General features: G+C 35.4%; 1 protein-coding gene and 1 long non-coding RNA gene across 2 annotated transcripts; one reads left to right on the forward strand and one right to left on the reverse strand.

The window, feature by feature from the left end:
• The first annotated feature begins 109 nt into the window (after window positions 1–109).
• Window positions 110–20,931, forward strand: LOC125268982 (dentin sialophosphoprotein-like). The gene is made up of 26 exons (XM_048191689.1): window positions 110–358; window positions 3,406–3,620; window positions 3,780–3,884; window positions 3,975–4,108; window positions 4,355–4,402; window positions 4,523–4,573; window positions 4,702–4,732; window positions 7,005–7,253; window positions 8,579–8,625; window positions 10,152–10,233; window positions 10,446–10,798; window positions 12,410–12,471; window positions 12,907–13,151; window positions 13,329–13,424; window positions 13,553–13,686; window positions 13,883–13,930; window positions 14,048–14,098; window positions 14,214–14,244; window positions 14,356–14,508; window positions 16,206–16,339; window positions 16,458–16,526; window positions 16,660–16,775; window positions 16,860–16,959; window positions 19,071–19,130; window positions 19,231–19,374; window positions 19,495–20,931. The coding sequence occupies exons 1-26, from the start codon at window positions 345–347 to the stop codon at window positions 19,573–19,575; spliced, it is 2,853 nt and encodes a 950-aa protein (XP_048047646.1). The 5' UTR covers window positions 110–344; the 3' UTR covers window positions 19,576–20,931.
• LOC125273488 lies at window positions 1,991–2,890 on the reverse strand. The gene is made up of 2 exons (XR_007186080.1): window positions 2,666–2,890; window positions 1,991–2,126 (listed from the first exon to the last, which is right to left on the reverse strand). It is a non-coding gene; the product is annotated as an uncharacterized LOC125273488 (long non-coding RNA).
• Window positions 20,932–22,510: the final 1,579 nt, after the last annotated feature.

Consider the following 22,510-nt stretch of genomic DNA (forward strand, 5'->3'; position numbering starts at 1 on the left):
AAACGAGTTATGAATTTCTTTGAAGTCCTGTTTATTTTAATTTTATTTTCTTACATTTAACATTCATAATATGAATTCAAATTTAACTCAATTTAAATTCATGAATTAACTTGTAATTTAAAAGGAATTTTCAGTTCAGTTCTGAATTATCCAGTTTTTGTCTTCACCTTAAGTTCACTTTTTAAGTAAATGATCAAGTGCAACTGAAACTTAGTTAATCATTAGGAATGCAGACCTAGCCTACTGAAAGGTGTGGTTAGAAGGAGCTTGAAAAGGAAAAGAGGTTAGACAGAGCCATACGTCACTATCTGTGAGAAAGAGAGAAGAAACAAAAACAGCAAGTCATGGACACACCAAGGTGAGCACATAAATTGAATTATTACTAACTCCAATTTTAATGTTGTATTTTAAGATTTGTTTTCTTTTTTCAAACTTTCACTCAAATATCAAAACAGCAGATGAGGAAGCCACTTTCAGTTTTGTTTTAGTGTCATTCATTAGATCTCAGTTTCATAATGTTTAATGTGAATCTATTTTTTATTTATTTTTTTCTATATGATTTGAACAACTTTTCTGCAAACAATATAGCATGGATTATTAATTCCAGTTCATAAAGCTGAAATAATGGAGAGAATATAATGATGTCTGTCATAAAATAACTCTTGACTATCACAGAATGAATATTTTTTAGCTTTACATGGTTCTGCAGTCAGGTCATTTCTGTACTGTAAAAGGACATTTTTAACCCTAAAAGGGGCGTCGTGACGTGGGTGATACAAACATTTCAGAGGTTGTGGGGAGAGTCAGGGAAAGTTTGGGTCTCATTTCTTGGTTTCATGTTGATAGGGTGTTTAAGATAAATTGACTTTGTTCATAAATGTATTGTTTAGCTCATGGGCAGCATTTAAAAACATGAAGAAACCTGGTTATGACCACCTGTAGTGGGAAATCTATTAACTTTCTGATAAAAGTTGATACATTTCACATATTTACAATATTTGGAGGGGACTTACATGTTTAAAAAGTTGTTGTTGAGTGTTAGCTTATTACGTTTATGTTGAAATTTTATGAATTTAATTTTTACATTTTTCATAATTAGTCTGTAAATGTTTGTATCACCCATGTCACGTTGCCCGTTTAGGGGTATAAATCAGCTGAAAACAGAATGCTTGTTTGGCAAAGCATGTTATAACATTATAGCCATATTTTTTAAACATTCATTCTCTCATAACTGAAACTAAACATTCTTTGTAACAAACACAAATTTCTAGGGCCTATAAATATACAATATGACCAAAACTTTGCTGAAAAACCTGTTGTACACAATCTACTATAAATATACAATATGACCAAAACTTTGCTGAAAAACCTGTTGTACACAATCTACTTCATTCCTTATGTCCTCTGATTGATAGTTCATACTTTTCTTATCAAGTATCAAGTCCTTTTTGCTCTTGAAGTAGATTGTGTAACAGGTTTTTCAGCAAAGTTTTGGTCATATTGTATATTTATAGGACCTAGAAATTTGCGTATTAAATATTATACAGCATTATACAATATATTCATAAATAGGCATTATACTTATTGTTCAACAGAATTTTACAAAGAATGTTTAGTTTAAGTTATGAGAGAATAAATGTTTTTAAAAATGTGGCTAAAATGTTATAACATGCATTGCCAACCATGCATTCTGTTTTCAGTGGATTTATACTAGTGATGTTACGGTCTGTGCTGAGGCTTCGGAGCGTGTGTCGAGAAATCCCGGAAGCTTTCAGTGAAGCGCGTATCGAGGCTTGTATCGCTTTAGATCAATTACGTCATTTATGACGTTCGAAGCCTTCTGGTTCGACTGGATGTGGTTCGAATCTTGGCGCGACATTTTGACAGATATATAAACCCATGGGATCCCCTCAGAATGTGTGGTTTTAGAATAATAATATCTCCTGCCTATTATGACCAAAGAATTTATTACACACATTTAATAGCTCCATTCATTTGAAGCCAATACCTTTATTACACAGTTATATTATACAATCATTACATACAACTAGTAAATACACATTACATTCATAAAAATATATTAGTCTTTGTGGAAATTGATTTTTTCTTCACCGTTATTTCTAAGTCTTAAAGGTGATAGAGAGGATTTTTTCGTCGACTGAGAATCCAAAGACTGTTACTGAGTTTTTGAAATGAGCGCATGCGTAAGAAAAGCCCCCCTCATTTCAAAGGAACGCCTCCCAAAACTCGTGCACGAGTATTGGTACACGAGTGTTTACCACCGGCATTCGCTGTGTCGTGTTTTTTGGATTCATTATGTCGGACTCACCGCAGGTAACTCATAATCTGCAGTTGTTACTCCTGTCTCCTGACAAAAACATTGCATGCAGCGCCTGTGGAGTGTGGAAAGTTACTGGAGCGCGCAGCCGCGCTCGTCTCTCACAAGGAACGTCACGGCAGTGATTGACAAGCCAGAGGGCCAATCGTTTACGCGATGATCGCGTAAACGATTGGCTGATGTTTTTAAGGCCCTACCTCGTGCACAGATGATGTATATTAATATTATTACTTTTAGTGCACCTAATAAATAGTCTTTTATCAGTTAGTAAAGACAGTTTCAAGTAATATTGCAAAAATGTATAAAACAAAACATCCTCTTTAGCACTTTAACTGCCGCAAAATGAAGTGCATCACAGATCACATCAGGTCATCTGTAATGTATCGCTTGTTTTACACTCTTTGACCACCAGGTGGTATTGTGAGCAAATGAAGCCTCGAGAAATGAACCCTTTTGTGGACCACTTGGCTGAAAAGCTTCAATGCTTCATGAGGCTTCATCTCGCCAACACTAATTTATACCCCTAAACGGGCAACATGACATGGGTGATACAAACATTAAAATCAAAAATAAAAGTCATGTTTAAAAAAAAAAAAAAAAAAAAAAAAAAAAAAAAATCATGGAATTGTATTATTTGTGTCCTAAGAAGATGGAAAATAGCAATAAATTAATTTTCTGATGTCTCTTTAGGGTCTTTTACTCATTTTAGGGTTAACCCTTTATAGGGTTAATGAAAGAGTGTAATTCATACTGTAACTGATTTAAATACAATAAATGTAATCTTGCTGTAAAATTGCATAAAATTATTAAATAAAAATATTTTAATAACACTAAATTGCAGTGAATACCACAATTAGAATTCTGCATTTTCCCTTAATTATTCCATATTTCATTATACAAATTCCATTAGTAAACTGTATAGTCATGTTCCAGTTATATCTCTTGGTCAGGTTACTAACAGCCCAATGTACCTATAAATTAAGACACTTAATTGTATTCTTGCAAAGACCATGGTCATGATTGTAACCTCTATGAGAAATGTATAATAAATGTTAAGCATATTTCAGAGAACCACAGGACATGGAAGAAGAGTCGGTCACAGACACTGAGTCTGAATCAGAATCAGCAGTTACATTGAGCAGCACAGGATCTGAGAGTCTGAGTGAGAACGACACAGAAAAAAGATGGAAAAAACAGGGAAAAAAAACAAAGAAAAAACAAAGCTGTAAGCAGCCAGGTCCGTCCACTCTCTATACACCTAGCAAGAAGCGACGAGCCAAAGGTAGCCAAAGACCCTGAGTGAGCTTTTCAAATGTATTTGAACACTAACATTACAAAACAATTAGATAAATTAAGAAGATGTTCATTACAAAGATGAGTTGTACATGTAACTGCTCTGTCTGTAATATTTTTGATCTGATGCTCCTGTCCATTGTTTCAGAATCCAGCCAGTATTTGAGTCAAAACCAATCTGAACTTGTTGTCACATGTGGGGATAAAGAAGGTGTCCTGTATGTGGAGAAATTTAATGACAGTACAGGTGCAGGTTTGATATATCTGTGAAGTCCTTTCTTGAAGAATGTCTTAAAAACATTGGCAGTGGTTAAATAAACTGTATCAACTTTTCTGTCTTTAGTTGAGAAATGCATCTTCAGTGAAGACCAGTGGTTCAAGCCAACTGAATTTGAGAGGTTTGGAGGAAAAGAGAGGAACAAAAAGTGGAAGATTAGCATCTGTTGTGATGGTATTTCACTCCAGAAACTCATAGAGGTGATCAGAGCAGTTTCGACTAATGCACACTCAAGTGCAATTATATTTAGTATTCACTTATCGTTTTACAGAGCCTGATTTTATGATTGAATTGTTAGTAAATCCACATTTCTGTGTGCATTCTAGTGAAATGTGTAACAGTTCCCTGAAATAAAGTGAACAGAAATAAAATAAGTTGATACCTAAATATTAATATAATTCGATCTGAGCAGATCTTGTGTCTTTGTCTTTTCATTTCATTAATAGAATGGACGTCTTTCATCCATTAAGAAAAGGAGGGTTCAGACTGAACAGGTTTGGTTGTTTTTGCACTCAATAGCACAAAAATAACCCAAAACATAACTGGTATATAGGTTAATAACAGACATTAGATCTTTTTCTCCTTTTTTCAATCAGTGTTTATCTGTTGCTTAGGAACATTCTCCTGGATCCTCACCCCTTTCTGGCCGGCTCAGAAGAAGACAGGTTGGTCCTGATTGAGATTCACATATAGCTCAAAAACCATTTATAAACAGAATCTCAGCTAAACATGGTTGAAATATCTTTCCACATGTTTTACAATATGATGTACCTGCATTTTTTTGTTTTCACAGTGTAGGAGACAGGTGATCTTCTCCAGCTCAGGTCAGTATGACCCTTAACCAGACAATATGCTTATCAATGTAAATAGTATAGAGTTTTTTTTTTTTTTTTTTTTTTTTTATTTACCTTTTGGGTCATTCAGTGTCAAATCAACCAGAGGTCCTCGACTCAAATTTTTGGATTTTCTTAATATTTTTTTTCTGTAGAAAGACAAACCTTAATAGTGATGAAAGCCAAAATGTGTGTCACAGATATTTACTGAGTAATCCACTATTTTGTAGAGGGGGGGTCAAAATGACAATTTTCACCTGAGATTTGGAGCCGATTTACAGGGGTGTAAAATGACTTTGGAAAGAATGCAGCATCATTATTTTATTTTTACACAGAGATTGGTAGGTCTATTAGTAAAATCTGTTGACTTTAGCAATCTTTGTTTCATTATATGCAAACAGTGACAGTTCAAAAATGGGGAAAAGCTCTTCGTTTTTTTTTTTTTGCTTCAAGTTTGCATCCCTGTAACTCAAGAAGTATTAAAGATATCTTAATATCCTTTTAGATTCTGATTCTTAAACTTTCCTTTTGGCATCTTCATTTTAAAGGCCCTCGGTTCAATCCCAGAGAAAATTCAGATCTTAATGCAGATCCATTAGTAAATTGTACACATTTTCAGTGGTCAAAAACCAAATGTGGGTCAATTTTCATACAGCTGATACTTTTTTTAAATTTTTATTTTAAAGAGGAATATCTAAAGAACAAATAATGTTGAAACTAGAAATGTATCTCGTGTTTTTCAATCAACACAATTGCATAGAACATACCAGTAGCGGGGAGTCAGACTTGATAGGATCCATGTGCAGCTTTATTAAACAATCGTAGTCAAACACCAGCAATAACAATGTCCAAGACAGAGCAGAATCGTAAACAGGGACAGGCAAAGGGTCAGGGCAGGTGGCAGACAAGGCAGGGTAAATCCAGATATCCAGGCAGAGAATCAACAGGGTAGGAGGCAAACAATCACAAAGAGAATATACTGTCCAAGGTCAAACACAAGAATACAGATCACAGGGAAAACCACTCAGTAGTGTCAGCCAGTGCAAAACAAGACTTCACATTGGGTGAGTGTGCTAGTCCAGGAGATGGGAACCAGGTGTGTGGGTAATTAGGACCAGGTACGGGGTTATGGGAAATGAAGTCTGTGATGAAGTTAGTACTCAGGTGAGGGAGCCCTCTGGTGGTGATCGGAGGAAGCCACAGAGACCATATTCATGACAATACCTGAGTGCCATAAATATTCTTTTTCCAAAATTTGCATGCCTGTAACTCTAAAAGTATTCAAGATATCTTAATATCCTTCTAGATTCTCATTCTTAATAAACTTTCCTTTTGAAATCTTCATTTTCAAGGCCCTATATATTTCAGTCTGTTTAAAAAGTTACATACATTTGGTTTGTGGCCATTGAAAATGGATAAAATTCAACAATTTGAACATGGAGTCACATTGGGGTCCCAATATCTACGGGGCCTTAAAAATAAAGATTTCAAAAGAAACGTTTATTAAGAATGAGAATCTACAAGGATATTAAGATATCTTTAATACCTTTAGAGTTACAGGCATGACAACTTTAGAAAAAAAGTATTTATGGCACTCAGATATGTTCTATGCATTTCAGGTGACTAGAAAAACAAGATACATTTCTAGATTTTTAGCACTATTTGTTCTTTAGATATTCCTCTTTAAAAGAAAACTCACATTTGGTTTTTGACCACTGAAAATGTGTACATTTGACCAATTTACTAATGGATCTGCATTAAGATCTCCATTTCTCTGGGATTGAACCATTTGAGGGCCTTTAAAATGAAGATACCAAAATGAAAGTTTAAGAACCAGAATCTAAAAGGATATTAAGATATATTTAATACATCTTGAGTTACAGGCATGCAAACTTAAGGCAAAAAACACACAAAGTGCTTTTTACCATTTTTGAACTGTCACCATTGGCATATAATGAAACAAAGATTGCTAAAGTCAACAGATTTTACTAATAGACCTACCAATCTCTGTGTAAAAATAAAATAATGATGCTGCTATCTTTCTAAAGTCATTTTTACACCCCTATAAATTGTCTTCGATCTCAAGTGAAAATTGTCATTTTGACTCCCTTCTAAAAAAATAGTGCATTACTTAGTAAATATATATTTATGACATTTAATATTTTAGCTTTCATCACTATTAATGTTTGTCTTTCTACAGAAAAATATATTAAGAAAATCAAAAATTTGAACCGGGGACCTCTGGTTCCTGCATTTGTTATAGATTCAGATGGGAGAGATGAAGACGACGACGATGATGATGATGACGACGATGATGACGACAACGACGACGACAATGACAACGAAGAAGACGACGACAACGATGGCGATGACAATGATGATGACGATGACGACGACAACGACGACGACAACAATGACGGCGACGACAACGACGATGATGATGACGATGACGACAATGATAATGGTGCTGACGAATTGAACCAGTTTAGTCTTGAGTTTTCGGTAATATTGGGTAAGCCTCGACAAACTGGTTAGGTGTAGTGCTTGCATTTGCACCTGTTCCAAGGTGACAATATGTGATATTTTTGTCTAGTTCAGTTACCCAGGAATGGTGAACCCTAGACTACCTTTCCATTATCTTAGGACTATTTCGACAGATGAGTTTGGCGGAAGAACTCGCTGCCGAGCCTGTTACTCATGCTGCTTCCCCTTTCAGTGCTCGGTTTGCAGTGGTTGCCCGGATGTTCACCCCAAACAATATTCTTCCACTGTTCAGTTTCCCTCTCAGCGAACCCAGGGTCTTTCCCTCGACAGAGCTAGCTCTGTCACCGGTCACTGTGGGATAGGTAGTCTCCCCCTTTTTTGGTGGAGCCCACCACAGAGATCTTCCCTAGGTGGTACTCCCCTCTGGTGAGTCCTTAGGTGTACTGACCACATGATGCCTCCCTTCGGGTAGGATGTGGTCTCCGTAGCATTCCTATCTTTCTGGGAAAGAGAATGCTTCCCAACTACCAGGTCATAACGTGGCTGTTTATTTCAAAAGCTGTATGCTTCAGCTTTACTTAAAAGAATCAGAAGAGGCCACAGCTTCAGTGGCCTATTTTAGACGAGTAGCACTCCTTATCAGGAGGCCTGAGGTTATTTACCCTGCGCGTTGGAAGGTTACGAGTCAGCACTACTGCATTTGTTATTTGCACCACTTTCCCTCATGAACGAAAGAAAAGGAAAGTCTCAGATATGTTTGGTAACCCTTGTTCCCTGATGGAGGGAACAGAGACGTGTGTCCCTCAGGCCACAACTCTGTACTGATCACTGATATGACCGAGATGCTACCTTGGCTCCTCAGAACAAAACTGGTGTGCATTTGCATGCAGCTGGCCTTAAATACCCGTATGTATGGGTGTGGCCTCGCATGCAAATTTTGCACGCCAACTTCATTCGCATTTCATTGGCCTTTTCTGATATATTCAGAGGTGATTGGGTCTCTTAAGGACGATACCCATTCTGTTGTTACGACACACGTTGTAGCAAATGACAGAAAGGGAATGAGGGTTACCAAACTTAACCAACCAAACATCCTGTATTCTTTGTTCTGTTTGTCAGTAGCTGCGTTTACATGGACCCATGAAACACGCATATCAACCTGATCACTTTATTTAGGAATTATGTAAACAGTATGTTCCAATGTTCCATTAATTGGAATTTAATGCTGATTGAAACAAAAAGTGTCCATGTAAATGTAGCTACTGTTTCATTTTGTTTGTTTGTTTGTTTTTAATGTGGTCATCTACATTAACCAACCCTTAAAATAAAATGAATGTTTTCTACCACATACAGACAGTTCTTCAGATGAGTCCATATCTGTTGCTGAAAGAGACAAACTGGTAAGATTCAGCTACCTGGTAATGAAAAATTTATTAAAGTGCCACTATTATGGTATTTTAAAGGTTATAATTTAGTTTTGAAGGTCACCTAGGTTTACATGCATCAAAGGTCAAAAAACACTTTCATTTTCTCATAATATAAATTGCACTTAATTTCTCACAGACTCGAAAATGACTCGTCCAAAGATTTAGTCTCTCTGAACCCCTCCTTTCTGTGAGCCTGCTCTGCTTATTCTGTTGTGATTGGTCTACCACTTAGCGCGTGTCAGAAACTAAACACCCCAGAAAACCGGAAACACCCCTGAAACCATAACCATAACTGAATTTCAGCTGCAGAGGCTTCGTAAATCCTCAGCGATTGTACACACTGTAAGGAGAGAGATGAAACGTTGAAAGTAGATATTCAACTCAAACCTCCATTGCAAGGACAACTTGAGCAGGACATTTCTCAGAGAGAAAACTTTGACATTTTCAAGTTTTTACTCAGATTGTAGTACATCGTGAGATACCTCTACCAGCATTAACAAGTGTATATCCATCAACAAACCAATGTGAATATTTCTAATTTATTGAGGTGCACATGTGGGAACTGTATTATTAACTGTATCAACGGTGCATAAGTTAGCCGAGCACTAATGTGAATGACTGATGTAACATTACAGTTTGTAAAACAAATGTTGCTCCATCCTTTATCATTACTCATAGTAGTAAGAACGACAGACAATCTGCATAATTGGCACAATTTTATGTAATAGTGGCCCAAAGCTGATTAGCGGAACTATTTTAGTAAGACATTAGTTAGCTAGAAAACTCAGTAGAAAATATATACATCAATAATTAATTATACTTACAGGTTGTGATTCAGAGGAACAAGTCAGTCCAAAAAAAAGTTGTACTGTCGTCAGTAAAATGACGGGTACACAACAAAATGTTATACTGCTGTTGTATCACTGTGGTAATTTTAATCACTGACTCTTCACATTCTCATCATTTCAAAATGTATACAAAGAGAATTTGCTATTGCAGAGCAGTAAACAGCGTCTTTTTTCGACATGTACACAATGCGAAGCAGCTGCAGCGTTTTAGGACGGGTCAAAGGGTGGGCATTTTGCAAATTTGTGACATTGTTTTGTATGAATGTTTTTGAAGTAAGACTGGAATTACTGATGACTTGTTTAGGTTTAGAATCAATTGTTTCTTTTAGGAGATAATAACTTTACTTGTCATGCACTTTGATCTTTAAAACTTTCCAGACCTTTCACATTCACAAACAGCTATATTATACACTGCATGAAAGGTAATAGCTAAAAAAGCATAATAGTTTAACATTGAACAAGGTTCGTTTACTGATAATCCACATTAGGATGCAAAAATGTGAAGCATCACAACTGTTTTCAACATTGATAATAATAAATGTTTCTTGAGCAGCAGATTAGAATGATTTCTGAAGGATCATGTGACACTGAAAACTGTATTAATGACTAAATATTAACAATTATAAGGTAATTCTTATAATTTCATCACAGAACAGGGGAGAATCTGTGAATTCAACTGAAGCTGTCAGTAAACAGATCACAGAACCAGTAGGATCTACTGCCAGTGACAGAGGTTAGTGAGCTCTTTAATTTCACCTATTTCCGTTATTATAATCCTTATTCTTAGAATTGCTTGATTTTTTATTAGACTATGAAGGTCTGAAACACATTCTTTCACTTTTCTTTTTTCTGCTTCTTTTTTTGTATTTTTGGATGGCAGACTTTTTTGTTTTTTCTGACTTTGTTGTTTGTTTGTTCACACTCTTTGTGCTTCCCCAAACCAAGATTCACCTGCACGTCCTGTTGATGCTTCAGAACCTGGAGTCTCTCCTGTCATAGAGGAGGCCGTCCAAACCACAGATGACCCAACGGGAGCAGCACAGCTCAGCTTCAGCGCTTCCCCTGAAAGGCAGAACCCTGTTGTTTCTGAAGAGACTCAGGAAACAAGGCAGCTGCAATTATATGAATTTCTGGCAAAACAGTTTAATACCATCAATAACACACTGCAATCAATTGATTTGTCTTTAAAGAAGCTGGTGGAAAAGCAGTCACATGACACACTGTCACAATATATCCGTATAACTCCTGGTGAAAATTCTAAGATTCTTGCCTTAGTCAAGCAGGAGTCACTGAATTTGTAATTACATGATTAAAAACATTAAAAACATGATGAGTAGAAGACTAAGATTTGAGGTTAAACAAAAACAGGGTCAGTATCCTATGAAAGGGGAGATGTGGTCTAAGTTTTATATATACAGTACAGTCCAAAAGTTTGGAACCACTAAGATTTTTAATGTTTTTAAAAGAAGTTTCGTCTGCTCACCAAGGCTACATTTATTTAATTAAAAATACAGTAAAAAACAGTTATATTGTGAAATATTATTACAATTTAAAATAACTGTGTACTATTTAAATATATTTGACAAAGTAATTTATTCCTGTGATGCAAAGCTGAATTTTCAGCATCGTTACTCCAGTCTTCAGTGTCACATGATCCTTCAGAAATCATTCTAATATGCTGATCTGCTGCTCAAGAAACATTTAATGTGTACAATTGTACAAAATATTTGTGTACAATATTTTTTTTCAGGATTATTTGATGAATAGAAAGTTCAAAAGAACAGCATTTATCTGAAATACAAAGCTTCTGTAGCATTATACACTACCGTTCAAAAGTTTGGGGTCAGTAAGAATTTTTATTTATTTTTTTTTTGAAAAGAAATTAAAGAAATTAATACTTTTATTCAGCAAGGATGCATTAAATCAATCAAAAGTGGCAGTAAAGACATTTATAATGTTACAAAAGATTAGATTTCAGATAAACACTGTTCTTTTGAACTTTCTATTCATCAAATAATCCTGAAAAAAAATATTGTACACAAATATTTTGTACAATTGTACACATTAAATGTTTCTTGAGCAGCAAATCATCATATTAGAATGATTTCTGAAGGATCATGTGACACTGAAGACTGGAGTAATGATGCTGAAAATTCAGCTTTGCATCACAGGAATAAATTACTTTGTGAAATATATTCAAATAGAAAACAGTTATTTTAAATTGTAATAATATTTCACAATATTACTGTTTTTTTACTGTATTTTTAATTAAATAAATGTAGCCTTGGTGAGCAGACGAAACTTCTTTTAAAAACATTAAAAATCTTATTGGTTCCAAACTTTTGGACCGTACTGTATATATATAATATTGAAATGTCTTTAAACAAATCAATTCAAATGGAAAAGAAGTTCTCTCTGTTTATGTAATCCATATGACTATAATGCGGAGATGGCAAGGCACAGCTGACACTGTCTCAAAAAACACTAGTTTATTAATAAATAATTAAAATGTTGCTTGCTATTTTTTTCCTGGTACATTCATAATCATTTCTTTTGCTGGTGCTTTGCAGCAAGCTTTATGCATGCGCTTGAGTGTGTAATAGGCTATATTACATATTAAACGCTCATTATGGATTAGTATACTCCTCAATATATTTAAGTAATTCAATTTATATAAACATGCGATTAGTCAACTAATGGCTAAGATGAATGACTAATAGTCAACTAGAAAAATCTTTAGTCGGAGACAGCCCTAGAACAGATACTGGTATGTAAACAAATACTAGTAGCATTAAAATAGATACGTTTTAAAGAATAAATGTTAAAATGGCTTGCCATATCTGGTGAAAGGTGTGGTTTAGTGGAGCACATAAAAGAAAAGAAGATCAGAAGTGTGTGGATACATACAGAAATTGTCTGTGTGTAAGAAAGAGAGGAAACTAGAAAAACGGCAAATCGAGGACACAGCAAGGTAAGTACATTTGTTTTATTAGGAGTAAACAGTTTTAATGTAGTGAGGTTTTTTTTTCTGTTCTGTTGTTTCCTTTTTTAACTTTCTGTCACTCAAGTTCTAAAACACCAATCCAGGAAGTAACATTCAGTTTTGTTTGTTTGAGAGTAAGTTTGCATATTTGGTGTATCTAGTATCCCTTTTATGACCTTGGGCGACTTTTCTGCAACCAAAACAGCATGGAGGATATGAATATTGACAGTTTTAAATGAGTTGTGCAATCACACTACTTATTATGCACAGTATTATTATTTTAATGAATATAAAAATCCTACAGTAAAAACCTTATAATTATTAAATGTTCCTATCATCATGTTAACAAGTGCAAAAACAACATTGATTGTAAATTGTATAATTAACTGTAATATGATTGTAAAGTGTATATTTAATGTTAAGTGTGTTTCAGAAAACACAGAACATGGAAAGCAACTCAGTCATAGACTTAACGTCTGAGTCTGAGTCTGAATCTGAATCTGAATGCAAATGGGATCCGGAGAGAAGCACAGGATCTGACAGTCCAAGTGATAATGACAGAGAAAAGAAAGGAAAACAAGAGAAGAAAAGGAAGATGAGGAAACGAAGCTGTAAACAGACAGGGCCGCACTCCCTCAGTACACCCAACAAGAAGAGGCCAGCCACAGGTACAGACCCCAAAGGACCCAAGTGAGCTTTCCAAAGTATTTCAACCATTACAAAACAGATTATTTCAGAAGAAGTTCATTAAAAGGATAAGAGGTAAACAGAGGTTAACACTGCTCTGTCTGTAATGTGTTTGATTTGAAGCTCCGTTCATGCCTGACATGTGTCCTTTGTTTCAGACACCAGCCAGTATTTGAGTCAAAAATATGAAAACAAACTTCCTGTTACATGTGGGGATAAAAAAGGTGTCCTCTATGTGGAGAAATATAATTACAGTAGGTGCAGACACGTACAGAATGCAATTATTAGTCTCTTGTTGGAGAATTATTCTGGAGCACCTAGATATGTTCATAACATCCAGTTTAGTGATTGAATAACTGGACATCAACTTCTCTGTCTGCAGAGCAGAAGTGCATTTTAAGTGAAGGCCAGTGGTTCAAGCCCAATGAGTTTGAGCAGTTTGGAGGAAAGGAAAGGTGCAAAAATTCGACAAAAAGCATCTTTTGCGACGGTATTCAGCTCCGGAAACTCATAGACGTGAGTTTCAACGAATGCACCCTACACTCTCAAGAGCAATTATTAGCATTCAGAGTTTGAATTAGTGAACAGTTCCCTGAAATAAAGTTAACAAAAATGAAATACAAAATTAACTAAACTAAAATAAAATAAATTATACTTGAATAGCCTTAATAATATATTGTTATAGACATCTATTTTTGTCTTCTTCTTCTAGGATAGAGTTCTTTTACCCTTTAAGAAAAGACTGGTTCAGAATGAACAGGTTTGACTGCTTTTATACCATCTAGCACACAAATAACCCCCAAGCATTATTGATATACTTTGTGAAACAACAGGTATATGTTCTCATATATTCACACAACTTCTGTCTGTTGCACAGATTGACTCTCCTGAATCCTCACCTGTTTCTGGCAGGCTCAGAAAAACAAAGGTTATATTCTGATATGATGACTTTACATATATATATTTAGAACACAGAATCTCAGTGATGGATCTTTCCCATGTTCCTCATCATTGACATGCCTGCATCTGTTCAATTTTCACAGAGCATGGAACAGCTACACCCCTCCACCTCTGGTCAGTATGATAGTGACCCGCTGTAATCAGACAATATGCTCATTAATATTTTTAAGTAAATTTCAGTATTCTTTATATTCTGTTTCCTGAGTGTTTGTGCATTTGTCGTAGAATCAAATGATATGGACAATGGTGACGATGGCAATGATGTTGATGACGATGACGGTGATGATGATGTTGACATGACTGTGTTTGAAGGTCCAACCCTACCTGTTACCTGCGGCTCTAAGTCTGGCATCCTACACAAATGTCGCTTTGCTAAAGGTGTGTGAGTGGACACGTTTTTTAAAAATTAATTACTACATATGTAATATACTGTGTGTTGGTCAAATATGTTTTACATTCATAACAACAGTGGCCCAAAACTTATTTGAACACTTTAAACATACCTAAAAATGTATGAATGTCATTGCAGATGCAAAATATCAAACCAAAGTCATCATGAAATCAAAATTATTGCAGTATTTATTAAAAAAGATTTATTTGTGCCCAATATTTATTTAAAATTCATGTTCCCCTGTCATCTTTAAAAGAACACTCCACTTTTTTTGAAAAAAAAAAAGGCTAATTTTCCAACTCCCCAAGAGTTAAACAGTTGAGTTTTACTGTTTTAAAATCCATTCAGACGATCTCCGGGTCTGGCGGTACCACTTTTAGCATAGCTTAGCATAGTTCATTGAATCTGATTAGACCGTTAGCATCTCGCTCAAAAATGACCAAAGAGTTTTTATATTTTTCCTATTTAGAACTTGACTCTTTTGTAGTTACATTGTGTACTAAGACTGACGGAAAATGAAAAGTCGCAATTTTCTAGGCCGATATGGCTAGGAACTATATTCTCATGCCGGCGTAATAATCAAGGAAGTTTCCTGCCGTACCATGAGTGCAGCAGGCGCAAGTTTTAATAGGAAAAATATCGAAACTCTTTGGTCATTTTTGAGCGAGATGCTATTGGTCTTTCAGATTCAATGAACTATGCTAAGCTATGCTAAAAGTGGTACCGCCAGACCCGGAGATCGCCTGAATGGATTTGAAAACGGTAAAACTCAACTGTTTAACTCTAGGGGAGTTGGAAAATAAGCCTATTTTCAAAAAAAGTGGAGTGTTCCTTTAAGCAAAATAATCTCTCTCTTGCAGTGACATCTCTTCTCTTCTTTACTGGTGCAAGGGCAGGACAACCTGTCAATCACATGACATCATAGCAATAGCAAACCACAATCATCCAATAACTTCCCTATGGACAAAATAATGTTCTTGTTCAGGAAGTTGTTTCATTTAGGGAAGATGTCACAACTTCCAGTTCATGCCAACTTTAAGAAAGTTATATAGCACGTGCTTACTTTAAGCACAAAATGCTACAAAAATGATTTATATTTAAATGATAAAACAATAGAACATTTCTGTTGTTCATGTGATGAACTACACACTTAGAAAAAAGGTTCAGCTGGGTTCTATATACAGTAGAACCCTAGTGTTCTTGATTCAATTTTAAAGAACACTTTATGCCAAGAATGTTCTATATAAGGAGAAATGTGTTAATACTTTCATGTTTAATGGTTTATATTTTAGTGCTAAAGTATGTTTATAAGCTGCTTAATAATATTTAATTAAAACTAATTAAAGCCAAATCCATAAAATCCCATGATGGGAACCTCTAAAAGGTTCTGTATACTGTATGAAATGCTCAAAAGAACCCTTTACAGTTCTATATAGAACCTTTTCTTCTAAGAGTGTACAGTGGTTACTCTGCTAGGCAACAAAGAAGAAAAGTGAAGTTAATTTAGTCAAAAGCTCTGGCAGCATTTAACTGCACATGCAGCTTGGTTTGATGTTTTACATCTGCTGCAATGACATTCATTTAAATGAGAGACTTAAGTGTATTAAGAATTACTTCCTGAGCTAATGCATAACTATAAGAGATTATTAAACTATGGTATAAAGCTCCAATGTTGTTATCCCAGGGCATTGTGGGAGATGCATAAGGACAGAAGACTCCTGGCTGAGCCCTGAGGATTTCATCAAACTGAACAAACCAAATGGAACATGGAGGAAAGACATTGTGACCAATGAGATACCTTTAGGAAAACTTATAATGGTAAAAACTAGTCATTGTCAAAGAATAAAAATAAAATATACTTTTTTGGATGAAATTCATAGTTAAAGCTCTTTGAAATCATTTGACACTTATAAAACTGTTCTCACATTCTTTCCAGAAAAGAGTTTTGGAACCGCATATGATAAACTGTTACTGTGAGATTTGTGAAGAAGAAGATCAATATCAAGTAAGATATCATCACTTACAATTACAGCCACGTCAGAACGTCAACATGACCACCAAACATTTCAGAGTTCTTTAAATGTTTAATTTCTTTATGAAATTAATTTGTCTTTATTAATTTCTTTATGTCCCTACAGAATGATGACGTGTGTTTCGTGTGTAACTCTGAGGGGGATCTTGTGTGTTGTGACGAATGTCCACGAGCTTTTCATTCACACTGTCATCTACCAGCTGCAGACGGAGACTCACTTGGGTGAGAGAGAGAGAAATCATGCTGGTTTAGACAAACTAAACAGTTGACTTTGTGTAATATTGTGTGTTTTGTCTGTACAGAAGCCAAGTGGAGCTGCACATTCTGTGTGATGAAGAATATGAAAGATTCCAGTCAAAAGACCCAACAGGAAGTTTTGAGCAGTCCAGTCTCTCAGTACACACTGGTAAATTCACAGTGCATATTCACGATGATATTTATACACCGGCCACTTTATTAGGTACGCCTTGCTAGTACCGGGTTGGACCCCCTTTTGCCTTAAGAACTGCCTTAATTCTTTGTGGCATAGATTCAACAAGGTGGTGGAACATTTCTCAGAGATTTTGGCCCATACTGACATGATAGCATCACACAGTTGCTGCAGATTTGTCGACTGCATCCATGATGTGAATCTCTCGTTCCACTAAAAACCAAAGGTGCTCTGTTGGTTTTAGATCTGGTGACTGTGGAGCTCATTTGAGTATAGTGAACTCATTGTCATGTTCAAGAAACCAGTTTGAGATGATTTGAGTTTTGTGACTGGTGCATTTTACTGCTGGAAGTAGCCATCAGAAGATGTGTACACTGTGGTCATGAAGGGATGGACATGGTCAGCAACAATATTCCGGTTGGTCCCCCACAGCATTACACCACCACTATCAGCCTGAACCGTTGATACAAAGCAGGACTGATCCATGCTTTTGTGTTGTTTACACCAAATTCTGAATGTTGCAGCAGAAATCGAGATTCATCAGACCAGGCACAGTTTTTCCAATTGTCCAGGTTTGGTGAGCCAGTGTGAATTGTAGCCTCAGTTTCCTGTTGTTAGCTGACAGGAGTGAAACCAGTGTGTCTTCTGCTGCTGTAGCCCATCTGCTTCAAAGTTCAACGTGTTGTGTGTTCAGAGATGCTCCTCTGCAGACCTCGGTTGTAAAGAGTGGTTATTTGAGTTGCTTTTGCCTTTGTATTAGCTAGAACCAGTCCATTCTCCTCTGACCTCTGGCTTCAACAAGGCATTTTCGCCTGATACATGGAACCCCATTCAGGGTACAATGCTTGAACCATTAGCTTCTATACTCCTATGGTCCTCCAGAATGCTTCGGTAGTCCCAGGCAATTACGCACCCATAGGTAATGCCATGATATTTCAGCCCAAATCATCAATGATCCACCCCCGTGCTTCACTCTGGGTGTTGAGCCTCTTTGGGGCTTCTCCACACCACATCTCCCACGGATTTGGGAAAGACAAGTGAAGGTGGACTCATCAGGGAACAATACATGTTTAGTTTGGCTGTAGCAGCCCGACCATGAATACTGACCCTGTGGAGCTCCAGATGAACAGTTTTGGTGGAAACAGGAGAGTTGAGGTGCACAATTAATTCTGCAGTGACTTGTGCAGTTGTTTTATGTTTTTTGGATACAATCTGGGTTAGTACTTGGACAACCCTTTCAGACACTTCCTCTTGCGTCGACAGTTACTCCTGTTGGATGTGGTTCGTCCTATGTGGTGGTATGCCCACAATACCCTGGATACCATAGCTGTCCATACACCACAAAAGTCAGTGAGATGTGCTCCAACAGTTTGTCCTCTTTCGAACTCTGATAAGTCTCCCATTATGTTGTGTGGATTGCAATATTTTATGTGGATGGAATGTGCGATCAGTGAAGATATAGACATGAATCCTCCAACACTATATTGACTCCTGTGTGATCGTTTAGAGATCCAATCTGACTTACCCGCGCAGAATGCAATTGCTACTTACATACAGTATCATGTGAGGATGCAATGTCATTGATCAACTTTTAAAAGATAGCTCAAAATACTTTTTTGTCATTTTTCATTACAAACCCCTCAGTTAAGGATAATTAGTAAGATTACAATTTAAGAAAAGAGGAAAAAAGATTTTAAAGCACTGTGTTTGGGGAGAGAAATGGGAGAAAAACTAGATTCCAAGTGTAGTCCAGTGAAATATTTCAATAAATAATCAAATTTTGGTGAGCAAACAGGTGAGCAAACTATCATAACGCAGTTTTGGGAGCAGAAAAAGTAAAGCATAACCTCATTAAATATTAATTGAGTAGCCGAATGCAGATAATGAAAACACATTTGCATGTATACTTTAATCAAATGTGGCCAGAATCTGTTTCTTGTGATCTAATTTAGTGGGTTTTGAGTGCATTCACACCTGGCTTTTATTGTTGTCAAGTGTGATCATGATCCGATGACCCAGTGACAGATGAGGCACACACACTACACTGTTTTACAGTCTGTTTCTCTCTGTGTTTGATTCTGTTTCAGCACTGTCAGTACCTGCTGTTACACCTGCTACATGAGAGCATGACTGAGCCCTGCACTAATGTAAATCTCATCTTCAGCAGCTTCATCTTCCTCTTTGTCATTATTTACAGCTCTTATATGTGGTGTACATGTATGTGACGTCTGTACTGCTGGTGTTCAGGTTTCAGGATACAGTAAGAATATTTGTAGTCCCATGATGCTGGGCAGAGTGAAGCTGAACCTGGAGAATAATGATTATCAAACAGTGCAAGAGTTTGTCTCCGATATTGAACAGATTTTCAACAACTGCTGCACCTCCAACGGAGTGAGTTTTATTTAAACTTTATGCAACTTTTTTCCAGTGTTGCAAGAATCTTAACTGTTTACCATCTCATTTTATATACTAAATTCTGCCTTTTTCTCTCCTCCTCTCTTTTCTCTGTAGGATAATGACTCCAGTAGAATGACCTCTAGGCTGAAGGAAGCATTCAAGAAGGAGTTTGAAACTGTCTTTAAGCTCCTATAACATCATGCTGTGGGGTGATTATGCCAGTATGTCAATACAAAAGTTACAATTAGTTTTTTTATATTTAAAGAGGACATTCATTTTAATAACTGAGAGTTGATGATTTGAATGACAGCAACCATGGTCAACCATGGTTAGCCTGTCCGTGTCAATGTACCTTAAAGGGGAAAAGTGTCATTTTTTGTGCCCTTAACACAAAGTGGGTTTCCTAAACATGTCTTCTATTGTTCATCTTCCATTGTGTTATGGGAGCCCTGCTCCAAACTCACAGTATTGGTTGAAGTTTAAGATCTGAATCTTAATGAACATGTTTACAATTCTTCTTTTTTTTTTTTTTTTTTTTTTTTTCTTTTTTTTTTACACATTGTTTAAAAATAACATTTATTATTCTGCAGATTTTTTTTATATAACTGATACCATTATGTAAAAAAAATGTGGAAATAAATATTTGAAAATATTTTTTACATTTAGAAATTCTTCAAAAACATTTTGTGTAAATATTGTAAAGTATAATAATAATAGTCTTTAAGTGCTCACAATGATGACAGGTGAGAACAAATAACATATTGTGTATGTTAATTAAAATACCACTCACAATGAAATGTTTGGGTAAGCAAAATATTATCTCCTTTTATTGAATATTTCTCTTTCCATTGTTTTATGCCAAAATAAACAGTCCAAGAAGCAAATATTGCTTCAGTTTTAAATGTACTAAATTGCAATTATAAATGTGTATAAACTCCCATTACAGTGGAAGTATATAATCTATGCTCATAGCCTTTAAAACTGTATATATAAATATTATGTATATATAAATATCCAAATATGAAGTGAACAGTAATTGCGAAAGTGGAATTATGAAAGAAGTGATGTTATGAAATGATGAATCGATCAAGTTTAACTGTCATGAGAGTTAAACCATTCAGAATTAAAAGTCTTGCTCTTCAAACCAGGACTTTTCTATGATTAGATTCCACTGCCAGTATAGGGTTGTTTGTTTGAATTTTGCCTGGCTGAGTCAGTATTTCACAATATGCTCACCACAACTAACACAAACTGTTAAAATGTGAGGAGTGTTATTTTTATTTTTTTTTTAATTATTGTTTAACTTCATTCTGTTGACTATAAGTATACTGCACCTACATGTCACCATACTCTCATTAGTGTGTTAGTAGAGTATTAGTAGACTAATAATAAGTTGACTTGTAGTTACTTACTGTTAGTAATATGTGAAGCATGACAATAAAGAGCTATCAGATATTAAGCAGACAGTCTACTAATACTCGACTTGGAGTTGCAAAGTTACATATAATCAACAGAATATTCAAAAGGGACCATCAAAATAAAATGTTACTCTTTTTAATTTTTTTTTAATTGTCTTTCTTTGTAAAGTTTTTTTGAAATGGTAAGTGATCAGGTGGGTGTTGGCAGGTCTACTGAAAGGTGTGGTTTACATGGATCAAGGAAAAGAGACTAGACCTTGTTTGTGCGTGCATACTCGTCTGTGCATAAAAGAGAGAGGGAACTAGAAAAAAAGACGGCAAGGTGAGTACATTAATTATTAGTAATTCCAGTTTCAAAGTTGTTTTTCTGATGTATTGTTTTCTTTCAGTTTTATCATTCATATTCCACAATAACAGTACAGGAAGCAACTTTCAGTTTTGTTTCTGTGTCAGAGTGAGTGGCCTGGTACTGTTACTGCATGCAGTAATAAACTAATTTTATTGTGAAAAAAAAAAATATTATTACTGTCTGATTATTAGAGAGAATCAGAGACATTAAACTTAAAAATATGAATGGGAAAAATTTGTAACTTAAAGGATCTTGTAATTTTCCAGAACTGATTTTAAATTATTTTATTGTTTATTAAATAGTGCTCACATTTAGATCATACTGAGCATAGCATCTGTTTCCTGTAATTTTCAGGATTTCATTATCATAAAAATCCTATGTAAAAGAAGGCATTTGAATCTCAAATTATCCAGTGCGTTCAACAGCTAACACGAGCAGACTGAAATTGTATGTTTGGTCAAAGTCCTTCTCAGACACACAATATGAAGAAACGCCTGTAAACATTACAACAGATATCAATAGAAGCTTTTTTTTTTTTTTTTGCCTGTTTTATTGACAGGATTTTTGATTGCACAATATAGTGCTTGTAAAACTATAAATGTTGATATTTTCTAAAAAGTGTTTAAAGGTAGGCTACTACTGTATGTGAAGTTATAACTGCATTACAATGAGTCACTGAAGGTTTGATTGGATGTCTGAAGATATCACATGATAAATGATTATTTGAGCAGAATTGCCAAATTTATTGGTATAATTCACAAATGTAATAATGCACAATCTGTTCTCTTTTGCAGAATCAACCATATTAAAAAAATAAATAAAATAAAAAACTCACTATGGACTATGGATTTTTCACAGATGAAAAATTATTTGAAGTTTTCTGCCAAAACAAGACAAAAATATCTACAATAGAAAAGCCGCAAATGTTTCTTCGCCATCTCAAAGACAATACACTCATTACAGATGAGCTTTATGTAAGATGATTGTAATTTTAACTGTAAAAGATGGTAAAAATGCTATAGCAAAAACCAGTTACTTGGTTAACAGTTTCCTTACTAATAGAGCAGAAAAGGGTTGTTGGATTTTACATTTTAAAATTTATGATTTTTGTAAATATGTTTACATTCTGGCAACCAGCTGCCTGTTGTTGTTGTTGTTGTTTTCATAAAAATTACAGGATTTTTTACAGTGTTGATCTTAACAGTATAAGGAGCCCCAAAAGGGTAATGGTGAAGAAAAAAAATATATGAGATGGGATGAAAAATTATTTGGCAATGCTTTTGCGCTCTTTCGCAAATAATTTGCGTTCCCCTGAGAAACTTTGCGTTCACTCACAAAGAACGCAAACGTTTTTGGGAGTGAA

Source organism: Megalobrama amblycephala, linkage group LG1 (genome assembly GCF_018812025.1).
Source record: "Megalobrama amblycephala isolate DHTTF-2021 linkage group LG1, ASM1881202v1, whole genome shotgun sequence".
Lineage (NCBI taxonomy): Eukaryota > Metazoa > Chordata > Actinopteri > Cypriniformes > Xenocyprididae > Megalobrama > Megalobrama amblycephala.

Bases quoted from the DNA above. Each gene is read 5' to 3' on its own strand.
- LOC125268982 (XM_048191689.1), top strand. The intron at 10,234-10,445 runs GTTAGTGAGCTC...CCCCAAACCAAG, and splicing joins ATCTACTGCCAGTGACAGAG to ATTCACCTGCACGTCCTGTT. The intron at 14,099-14,213 runs GTTATATTCTGA...CAATTTTCACAG, and splicing joins GCAGGCTCAGAAAAACAAAG to AGCATGGAACAGCTACACCC.